The following is an 11,792-nucleotide window of genomic DNA, read 5'->3' as shown; positions in this document are numbered from 1 at the left end:
CCACATTACTGAATTGCTCTATAAGTTCTAGTAGTTTGGGGGTGGAGTCTTTTGGGTTTTCCATATAAAGTATCATGTCACCTGCAAAGAGAGACAGTTTGACTTCTTCTTTGCCGATTTGAATACCTTTTATCCCTTTCTGTTGTCTGATTGCTGTTGTAAGGACTTCTAGTACTGTGTTGAATAATAATGGCGAGAGTGGGCATCATTGTCGTGTTCCTGATCTTAAGGGAAAGGCTTTCAGCTTTTCCCCGTTGAGAATGATATTTGCTGTAGGCTTTTCATAGATGGTTTTTATGAAATTGAGGAATGTACCCTCTATCCCTACACTCTGAAGTGTTTTAATCAGGAAAGGATGCTGTATTTTGTCAAATGCTTTTTCTGCATCAACTGAGCAGATCACATGGTTCTTGACTCTTTTCTTGTTGATATGATCTATCACGCTGATCGATTTGCGAATGTTGAACCACTGTTGCACCCCAGGGATGAATCCCACTTGGTCATGATGGATAATCCTTTTAATGTACTGTTGGATCCTATTAGCTAGGATCTTGTTGAGAATTTTGGCATCCATATTCATCAGGGATATTGGTCTATAATTCTCCTTTTTGGTGGGGTCTTTGCCTGGTTTGGGGATCAAGGTAATACTGGCCTCACAGAATGAGTTTGGTAGTTTTCCTTCTGTTTCTATTTTTTGAAACAGCTTCAGGAGAATAGGTATTGTTTCTTCTTTGAATGTTTGGTAGAATTCCCTGGGGAATCCGTCAGGCCCTGGACTCTTGTTTTTTTGGGAGGTTTTTGATCACTGCTTCAATCTCTTCATAATTAATCAGTCTGTTTAAATAATCAGTTTCTTCCTGTTTCAGTCTTGGTTGTGGTAGTTTATAGGTTTCCAGGAAGGCATCCATTTCATCCAGGTTGTTTAATTTATTGGCATAAAGCTGTTGATAAAAGTTTCTAATGATCCTTCCTATTTCATTGGTGTTGGTCGTGATCTCTCTCCTTTCATTCATAATTTTATTAATTTGGGTCCTTTCTCTGTTCTTTTGAATAAGTCTGGCCAGTGGCTTATTGATCTTATTTATTCTTTCTAAGAACCAGCTTCTAGTTCTGTTGATCTGGTCTACTGTGCTCCTGGTTTCTAATTCATTGATCTCTGCTCTCATCTTGATCAACTGCCTTCTCGTGCGTGGGTTAGGCCTCTTCTGTTCCAGCTCCAGCTTCTTGAGGTGAGAATATAAAAACTGCATTTTAGATTTTTCTGTTCTTTTGAGCGAGGCCTGTATGGCTATGTATTTTCCCCCTAGGACTGCCTTTGCAGTGTCCCATAGGTTTTGGACCATTGTGTTTTCATTCTCTTTGGTCTCCATAAATTGTTTAAATTGATATTTGATTTCCTGGTTTACCCAATCATTCTTGAGCAGGATGGTTCTTAGTTTCTTAGTTTTTTCAAGTGTTTGAGTTTCTTCCAAATTTTTCCTTGTGATTGAGTTCCAGTTTCAAAGCATTGTGGTCTGAGAATATGCAGGGAATAATCTCAGCCTTTTGGTATCGGTTGAGACCTGTTTTTGTGACCCAATATATGGTCTATTCTGGAGAAAGTTCCATGTGCATTCGAAAAGAATGAGTATTCTGTTGTTCTGGGGTGTAGTGTTCTGTATATATCTGTGAGGTCCATCTGGTCTAGTATGTCATTCAAAGCTCTTGTTTCTTTGTTGATTTTCTGCTTAGGTGATCTGTCTATTGCTATAGCGGAGTGTTGAGGTCTCCTACTATTAATGGATTATTATCTATATGTCTCTTTATTCTGGTTAAGAGTTGGCTTGTGTATCTAGCTGCTCCCCTGTTGGGGGCATAGATATTTATAATTGTCATACCCACTTGTTGGATACATCCTTTAAGAATAATATAGTGTCCTTCTGTATCTCTAACTACAATTTTTAGTTTAAAATGTAATCTGTCTGAGAATTGCTACCCCAGCTTTCTTTGAGGTCCGTTGGCATGAAAAATTGTTTTCCATCCTTTCACTTTCAGTCTGGATGTATCTTTAGGTTCAAGATGAGTCTCTTGTAGACAGCAAATGGATGGGTCATGTCTTTTTATCCAATCTGCAACCCTGTGGCATTTTATGGGAGCATTTAGGCCATTCACAGTGAGATCGATTATTGAGAGAGATGATTTTAATGATGTCATGTTGCCTGTGAAGTCTTTGTTTCTATAGATTGTAAATTTCTGTTCTCTATCACTCTTGGGGCCTTTTTACTTTTATAGAACCCCCCTTAATATCTCCTGTAGGGCTGGTTTGGTGGTTACGAATTTGGTCAGTTTCTGCCCATCCTGGAAGGTCCTTATCTCTCCATCAATTCTGAATGACAGCCTTGCTAGATAAAGGATCCTTGGCTGCATGTTCTTCTTGGATAGAGCTTTGAAAATATGCTGCCAACCTTTCCTAGCCTGCCATGTCTCTGTAGACAGGTCTGATGTTATTCTGATATTTTTACCTCCGTACGTGAGAAATCAATTCGCCCAGGCCACTTTCAATACTGTATCCTTGGATCTCATATTTGCGAATTGCACTATGATGTGATGTGATGTGTAGGTTTGCCGTGGTTGACCTTGGGATGGGTCCTCTCTGCCTCTTGGATACGAATGCTTGTTTCCTTTGCCAGATTAGGAAAGTTTTCACAATTTGTTTAAATATCTCTTCTAGACTTCTCTCTTTCTCCTCCCCCTCGGGGAAGCCGATGATTCTAACATTGGAACGTTTCATTGAATCAGTAATCTCCCTTAATCTACATTCTTGAGATTGGATTTTTTTGAGCCACGTTTCTGTTTTAACTTTCTCTTCTACCATCCCATCCTCCAATTCATTAATTCGTTCTTCTGCCTCATTTACCCTGGCCGTTAGAGCATCCAGCTTAAACTGCATTTGATTCATAGCATCCTTAATTTCTGCCAGATTCACTCTCATTTCCACCCTTAGAGATCTATATTCTCGTTAATATTTTCGTTAATATTATTTTCAAGCCTACATATCATCTTGACCATTGTTACTCTGAACTCCATTTCTGACAATTTGGTTATATCCATATCCATCAGTTCTGTGGCAGAGGCCACAGACTCATTATCTTTTCTTTGCTTGGGGGATTTTTCCTCCTCCTCATTCTGATGAGGAGAGGTTGCGGGGTTCCCCAGAGCCCAAATTATTGACCAGGACCCAGGCAGTGTGCCTGTGTTTTATAGGTACCTTAGCGATGTGGGCTTCTTGATTTTTCAGCCTGCCTTCTGGGGTAGGGGCCTGCCGCGCTGATACTCAGGCAACCCTGTTTGGGTAGAGTCTCCGTGTCCCCTGGGAGGGGGGATGGGGATGGGCATAATGTGAGCTGGTATTTCCGGGCTTTTGTTCTCTGGCGGCTTTCCCTGGTGGTTTTCTGTGACTCTTCTGAGAGTCAGAGCAACAGTGGCCGTATCGTAGCCTCTTAGAACAGAGAGGTCGCAGTCTGCTCTCCACTGAGCTCTCCTGGCCACCTTAACTCTGTTTCTGTTGGTGCTGCTCAACCCTGCAGCGTCCCGGGATGTGCGCCCCACACCCAGAGTCCCAGCCCTCACTTCCAGAGCCAGCAGGTCTCTGTCCTTTGTGTTTCTAACACTGCCAGCCGCCCTCGGTTCCCACGCGTGCTCCCGAGCTCCCTGTTTCAGTGTGATTCGCGCGCGTTCCGGAGCGCCGGCTGGTCGCATGCTCCCGAGCTCCTGCTATCAGTCCGGTTCCAGTGAGTGCTCCAGAGCTCCGGTTTTCAGTCAGTTCACGCCCGCGCCCCTGAGATCTTGGTTTCAGTCTAGTTCGACTGTGTGCTCCAGAGCTCCGGTTGTCAGTGTGGATGCACACGTGCTCCCGAGCTCCCGGTTTTAGTCCAGTTCAGTGAGCGCTCCAGAGTTCCGATTTTCAGTCTGGTCGCGTGCATTCCCGGGCTCACGGTCTCAGTCTGCTCTCTCGCAGGTGCAGGTCCGTGAGCTCAGCCGGCTCCCCCGTGCAGGTGGCTTCTGCTTCCTGGTGCCCGACGGGGCGGCTCCCTCCCCCTTTCCGTTTATTTTCCGATATCTGTTTGCGGATTCCCGGCTCCCCACTTTGTACCTCAATACTCAGCGCTGGAGATGTTCGTTTGTAGAGATCCAGATGTATCTACCTACATCTCAGGCTGATTTCCGTGGGTTTTCAGGATGGTCCAGTACGTATCCAGCTTGACTGGGGACCAGCGGAAAAAGGGGTCCCCTACTCCTCCGCCATCTTTTTTCCTCCCCTGCCCATTTTTTTAAATTAGATTATTCTTGGGTTTGAGTTGTAGAAGTTATAGGAGATAAATATATATCTATATCCATATCTATTAATATATATCTATATCAACTCCTTATCAGATATATCACTTGTAAATATCTTCTCCCCTTCATTAGGTTGCCTTTTTGTTTTGTTGGTTTCCTTCACTGCGTAACAGCTTTTTATTTTAGTATAGTCCCAATACTTTGTTTTTGCCTCTGTTTCCCACGCCTGAGAAGCCCTATCTAGCCAGTGTCAAATTATTGCCTATTTTGTTTTAGGAATTTTATGGTTTCAGGTCTCACATGTAGGTCTTTAATCCATTTTGAGTTTATTTTTGTGTATGGGGTAAGAAAGTGGTCCAGTTTCATTGTTTTGCATTCGGGTGTGCAGTTTTCCCAGCACTATTTATTGAAGAGACTGTCTTTTCCCCATTGTATATGCTTTTGCCTCCCTTGTCCTAATTTACCATCTGTGCATGGGTTTATCTCAGGGCTTTCTGTTCTGTTCCCTTGATCTGTGTCTCTTTCTGTGCCAGTACTGTACTGTTTTGATTACTACAGCTTTGTAGTGTATCTTGAAACCTGGGATTATCAAAACGCCAGCTTTGTTTTTCTTTCTCAAGATTGCTTTGTATTTTTAGAATTTTTTGTGGTTCCAAACAAATTTTATGATTATTCTAGTTCTGTAAAAAATGTTGTTGTTATTTTGATAGGGATTCATTAAATCTGTAGATTTCTTTGGATAGTATAAACATTTTAACACTTGGGTCTTCCAATTCATGAGCATGGAATTTCCATTTGCGTTACCTTCAGTTTCTTTCATCAGTGTTTTGTAATTTTTAGAGTACGTGTCTTTCGCTTCCTTGGTTAAGTTTATTCCTAGATGTTTTATTATTTTTGTACAATGTAAATAGGATTGTTTAATTTCTCATTCTACTTTTTTATTAGTGTATAGGAATTCAACAGACTTCTGTTCATTAATTTTGTATTGTGTGACTTTATTGAATTCATTTGTCAGTTCTAGTAGTTTTTTGGTGGAGTCTTTAGGGTTTTCTATGTGTAGTATCATGTCATCTGCAAATAGTGAAAGTTTTACTTCTCCCTTACCAGTTTGAATGTCTTTTATTTTTTCATTGTCTCATTTCTGTGGCTAGAACTTACAGTATTCTGTTGAATTAAAGTGGTAAGAGTGAACGTCCTTGTCCTGTCCTGATCTTAGAGGAAAAGCTCTTGGTTTTTCACCATTTTTGTAAGATGTTAGCCGTGGGGTTTTCATATATGGCCTTTACTGTGTTGGGGTATCTTCCCTCTAGACCCACTTTGTTGAGAGGTTTTATCACAAGCAGGCGTTGTGCTTTGTCAGATGCCTTTTCTGCATCTGTTTAGATGATGCTATGGTTTTTATCCTTTTCTCATTAATGTGATGTATCATGTTGATTGATTTGCAAATATTGAACCACCGTGCAGCCTGGAATAAAACCCACCTGATTGTGGAGAATAATTTTTTTTTAGTGTATTGCTCCATTTGGTTTACCAACATTTTGTTGAGGATTTTTGCATCTGTGTTCATCAGAGATAATGGCCTGTAGTTTCCTTTTGTGTGTGTGTGTGTGTGTGTGGTGTCTTTATCTGGGTTTTTTTTTTTTTTTATCAGGGTAATGCTGGCCTCATAGAGTAAATTTGGAAGCCTTCCTTCCGTTTCTATTTTTTGGAATAGTTTGAGAAGAATGGGTATTAATTCTTTTTTAAATGTTTGGTAGAATCACCTGTGATGCCATCTGGTCTTGGACTTCATTTTGTTGGGAGTGCTTTGATTACTGATTCCATTCCATTGATAGTAATTGGTCTGTTCAAGTTTTCTGTTTCTTCCTGATTCACTTTTGAGAGGTTATATGCTTCTAGGAATGTATCCATTTCTTTAAAGTTATCCAGTTTATTAGCATGTAATTTTTCATAATATTCTCTTAACATCCTTTGTATTTCTGTGGTGCCAATTATTTCTCCTCCTTTTCTAGTTTTATTTATTTGAGACCTTTTTTTCTTGCTGAGTCTGGCTAGGGGTTTATCAATTTTGTTGATCTTCAGAGAGCCAGCTCCTGGTTTCACTGATCTTTTTTTTTTTCTTTTTGTCTCTGTTTCATTTACATCTGCTCCAATCTTTATTATTTTCTTCCTTCTGGTTTTGGGCTTTGTTCTTTTTCTAGCTCCTTTGGGTAAGGTTAAGTCGTTTGAGATGTTTCTTATTTCTTGAGGTAGGCCTCTATTGCTATAATCTTCCCTCTTAGAACAGCTCTTGCTACATCCCAAAGATTTGAACCATTGTAGTTTTCATTTGTTTCTTGTATTTTTTGATTTAGTAAAATGTTATTTAGCCTCCATGTGTTTGTGTTCTTTCTAGACTTTTTCTTGTGATTTCTAGTTTCATACCTTTGTGGTTGGAAAAGATGCATGATATGATTTTGATCTTTTTGAGATTATTTTGTGGCCTAACATGATCCATTCTGGAAAAGATCCCACGTGCACTTGAATGTGTGATCCACTGTATTTGGATGGACTGTTTGAATATATCTTTTAGGTCCCTCTGGTCTGATGCGTCATTCACAGCCATTGTTTCCTTGTTGATTTGTCTGGATAATGTTTATCCATTGATGTAAGTGGAGTATTGGAAGTCCCCAACAATTGTATTAATTGTATTACTGTCAGTTTTTTCCTGTATGTTAATAGTTGCTTTATGTATTTAGGTGCTCCCTTTTTGGGTGCACAGGTATTTATAATTGTTCTATCCTCTTGTTGGATGGTTCCCTTTATATAGTATCCAGTGTCCTTTTTGTCTCTTGGTACGGTCTTTGTTTTAAAGTCTATTTTGTCCAATCTAAGTATTGCCAACCCAGCTTTCTTTTAACTTCTGTTTGCATGATGTTTTTCTGTTCCTTCACTTTCAATCTTGCATGTGTGTTTAGGTCTGAAGTAGGTCTGTTAAAGGCAGCACTTAGATGGGTTTTGTTTTTTAATTCACTCAGCACCCTGCATCTTTCAATTGTAGCATTTAGTCCATGTATATTCAAAGTAATTGGTATGTACTTATTGCCATTGTTACTTGTTTTACTGTTATTTTTGTAGTTCTCTACTCTTTCTCTTCCCTTGTGGTTTGATGCCTTTAGTGTTATGCTTGGATTCCTTTCTATTTGTGCATTATAGGCTTTTGATTTGTGGTTACTATTACATTCATATATAACTTCCTAATGTGTATAGCAGTCTATTAAAGTTGTGGGTCACGTTAGTTTGAACCTATTCTGAAAGCACTAAATTTTTACCTGCCGCCCCCGCCATCTTTTATGTATATGATGCCATACTCTACATCCTTTTGTGAGTCCCTTGACTTTTATAATTGATTTTACTGTTTTTGCGCTTTAATCTCCATACTGGTTTTATATGTGGTTAATCTTTTATTACATGTTTTCATTTGCCTGTGACATTTTTTCCTTTCACAGTTTTCCTACTCCTCATTATGGGTGTTTTTCCACTCAAAGAATTCCCTTTAACATTTCTCATAAGGCTGGTTTAGTGGTCATGAATTCCCTTAACTTTGTTGGGGAAACTCTTTATCTCTCCTTCAATTCTGCATAACAGCCTTGCTGATTATTCTGATTACAGGTCATTTTCGTTAAGCATTTTGAATATATTGTGCCACTCCCTTCAGGCCTGTTGAAAGATCACCTGATTGGGGTTTCCTTTATGTGTAATTGTTTTCTTCTCTTGCTACTTGTAAAATCTCTATCACTACTTTTGCCATTTTAATTATGATGTGTCTTGGGCTGTTTTAGGTGCTGTGTTCCCTGCATCTGGAGGTCTATTTTCTTCCCCAGATGAGGGAAGTTTCAGCTTTTATTTCTTCAAATAAATTTTCTGCCCCTTTTCTCCTTCTAGGATTCCTATTATGTGAATATGATTATGCTTGATGGTGTCACTGAGTTCCCTTAACCTAGTCTCATTATATGTTTTTGTTTGCTATTCAGCTTGGCTGCTTTCCATTACATCAGCCTTCCAGATCACTGATCTGTTCTCCCTCCTCTAATCTGTTGATTCCCTGTAATTTTCATTTGTTATTCTGTTCTGTTTTATATTTTGTATCTCTTTATTGAAGGACTCACTGAGATCCTCTGCTCATTTATGACCATTACTTTGAGTTAATAGGCATGTTGCTTATCTCTGTTTCATTTGGGACTGTCTCCTCATTTTGTCCTTTTTCTTTGTATTAGAAGAGTCAGCTACATCTTGTGATTTTTGAAAGCAGTGGCCTTATGAAGAAGAGGTCCTGTGGCACAGTGCCTCTGTTCACCAGATCCAGGCACTTCAGGGGTGTCTCCTGTGGACATGGGCCCTGCTGTTGGGGCTGAGCTCTGTTGGCCTTCAGTCCAGTCAGCGGCAGTGGCCTCCATCAGCTCAGGCCACAGCAGGCAGGGCTTGGTCTCTGTGCTGTTAAGGGGTCTGAGGCCACTGTGGGCCTGCAGTTGGGCAGGATTGGCAGTCAGACCAGATGCCTGACCGCCTTCTGTCTGCTGGGGCTTCCGTGGCACCGATCGGCAGTTTGGCTCTTGGCATTGCAGGCACACTGGCGTGTGAGATTCTCTTCCCCTCTCCCCAGGGCAGGAGCCACTTTGGAGTGGTGCCATCTCTCCTGGTGCTGCCTGCAGGGTGTGTAGGGGCAGGAGCTCCTTTGGAGGGACCCCTGCTGAGTGAATCTGCAAGAGAACATGGATTGGGCTTGGTGCTAGCAAGCTGGGTGGGGAGTGTTCTGCTGTTCTTGCAAGTGTCCGGGTATCAAGGTCAGGGAGTGGGGAGAAAGGGTATGTGCTAGTTTTTTTTTTGTTTTTTTTTTTTTAAGATTTTATTTATTCATTCGACAGAGACAGCCACCCAGCGAGAGAGGGAATACAAGCAGGGGGAGTGAGAGAGGAAGAGGCAGACTCCCAGGGGAGGAGCCTGACGTGGGGCTCCATCCCAGAACGCTGGGATCATGCCCTGAGCCACCCAGGCGCCCCTAGTTCTTTTGTTCTTGGAGACGTTTCCTAAAGATCCCTGCCCCTCCCGTGCAGAGATTCGTAAATTTTCACCTGTACCCCTGGTGCTTTTCAGACCGCGGCTTCTATGCTGTGGCTCTGCTAGGTGGTTATGCTGGCTCTTTATTTTCAAATTCTTAGTTTAATGTTGGTTTCAGGAGTAGAATTTAGTGACTCATCACTTACCTATTATTGCTGGCTCTGTTATCTTCTGGCTCTCCAAGTGCCACTGATTGATTGTAAAAAAAAAAAAAAAAACCCTCAAGTAAGGCCCATTGGGGGCCTCATTCTCCCAGTGCTGGACCCTGTGCCTAGGGTTGCTGGTGTGATGTCCCTTCTTACCCTGTTCGATGTGGCCTCCTCCCTACATTCACTGTGGACAGGCTCTGGGTCCTTTTCAGAGTGCGTTATCTCAGTGTATCCATGGGTTGAGGTGAGCTCAGCATCTTCCTATTCTGCCATCTTCCCAACAAAAATACATTTTGAATTATAATGTAATACATTATCTAGCTTATTCAGCCCAATAATTTGTTTTCTTTCTTTTATAAAATTATATAGAATTGCTATGACCTTCTGGTGAGAAAGAAAAGACTTATTGTTCTCTTCAGCCACTGGTTACTTCACGCCTATGGAATAATCTCCATTTCCAGAGTGGACAAACTCGAGCAGGATCTACCCCTTTTGGCTTTGGTCCCCACGCCAGCTCTTTTTTACTTGTTCACCGCGAAATTTACCGAGCCTTCACGGATACTCTCTGAAGGAGCCAATGGACACTGATGTCACATGCCAAAAAACCTAAAAAGCGTTCTTAGTAAAAAAAAATATAAAATGCATTAATACTTTTCTGTTGAACATGGAAGTAAGATTGGGTTTTTTGGCGTTTTCCCCTGTTTTAACAGACTTTATGGTTAGACTTGGAAAATACAAAATGCTGGAGTCTGTTACACAGTGTAATACACTATGTGCTTGAGCACCCGACCCACTGCGAGCATGGGAGGAAGCACTTGCCTCCTGCAACAGCGTAGTTATTCTTTAGAGCAAGGTCGTGTTTCTCTAGACCTAGACAAGTATAATCTGAAATCCTTAGCATTGGCCTAGTTGTGCACGTCTATTATATTTCAGTTCTTCAAGTATAATGAATTATACGGACAAACATACCTTGTGGGTCTGATAGCAAACATGGAAATGAAATATGTTGTTTATTGTTATTTATTTTTACCAATACAGTATTGATTATAATTTATATAATGGGTTTTCTGTTTATAGGTAGTTTGGTTGAAGACATCTTCTGATTATTGTTTCTGTTAAGAGAAATAAAATGCTTAACTACAAAAAATCTCAGAAATTGACATTTAATTGTATTTGGCCACACTAATTCTGGAAATAACTCAGACTATTAAGTAGTAAGAGGAGTATTTCGTTCCCAAATGAATAAATACATGTATTCACATAGTCCCTTCCTCTGTGGTCTCATTTTTGAAGGCTATATATACAGTGCCATATTTTATTGAGCTTGAAACTTTTCACATTGTGACACCTCTGAATTAGGATGCATCTTACAATTGATGCCTTCTTAAACTAAATACAGAATGTGTACAACATATAGTTTTCCTGTGTGTAGTTACTGATAGGTGTGCTGCGAATTTTATGCTCTGATGCCTTTAAGAGATTCATATGGAACCATGGAAGCAAAATAAGGTTTTTTTGGCACTTAACCTAATAATCTGACCATTTTATCCATTTGCATGGTTTAGAAAGTTATTTACCGATTCTGTTCAGTGGGGATTATGCAGGTTTGTTAAACTTAAGACATCCATTGACCATTGCAAAATAGGAAAGAAAGTGCACTCACTTTTTTTGTAGTTTTGTTTGTGCCTTTTAAATTCACAGCAGTTGTAGCCTTGAAGTTATTTTGTTAGTTTTTGTTAATGTTTTTCATAGTACATTCAGCCACTGGGGGATGGACTTTTTTGATATGACTGTGTTTCTTCTTTTCTGTAGGAGTAAAAATAAAATGTGAAAATTCTGCGTATGTCACACAAGTTTGGGTGGTTATTAGTGTGCATTAAAATCCTAAATTTCCCAAAGAATTAATTGCACCGTTGTATAATATGGGAGCCATTTTAACAGTTATCTTCTCTGATCTTCTAGCAGGAAGATGTGTATGCAAGAGGAAAAATCATGCAAGTAATTCTTCAAATTTAAAGAATTTCAGGAATACTTCAAATTAAAAATGCATATATTTAAGAACAAGACCAGAACAATTCATAGCAGCTGTGGTTGCTAATGTTACTAAATGATCTGTTAAAATATAAACAAATTGCCCTCGTCCTAGCTCAGCTTTGTTCAGTTTTTACTTAGGTCCTTATAGGGCATTACAACTTCACTGCTATAGTGCATGGTAATTATTTTGCTAAC

At 40.1% G+C, this 11,792-nt stretch overlaps 1 protein-coding gene across 4 annotated transcripts in view; it reads left to right on the top strand.

Moving 5' to 3' along the window:
• LOC103672679 (JNK1/MAPK8 associated membrane protein) overlaps positions 1 to 11,406 on the top strand; it is a 34,775-nt gene extending 23,369 nt beyond the window's left edge. For all 4 annotated transcript variants that reach the window (XM_008701415.2, XM_008701431.2, XM_040641824.1 and 1 more), the window contains one exon: positions 9,933 to 11,406. In XM_008701415.2, the coding sequence (XP_008699637.1) occupies positions 9,933 to 10,151 (219 nt within the window). In that variant the 3' untranslated portion in view covers positions 10,152 to 11,406. The remainder of the gene's footprint in view (positions 1 to 9,932) is intronic.
• The last annotated feature ends 386 nt before the right edge of the window (positions 11,407 to 11,792 follow it).

Source organism: Ursus maritimus, unplaced genomic scaffold (assembly GCF_017311325.1).
Source record: "Ursus maritimus isolate PB19 unplaced genomic scaffold, ASM1731132v1 scaffold_25, whole genome shotgun sequence".
Taxonomy (NCBI): domain Eukaryota; kingdom Metazoa; phylum Chordata; class Mammalia; order Carnivora; family Ursidae; genus Ursus; species Ursus maritimus.
This window is presented reverse-complemented; position numbering and strand designations above follow the sequence as displayed.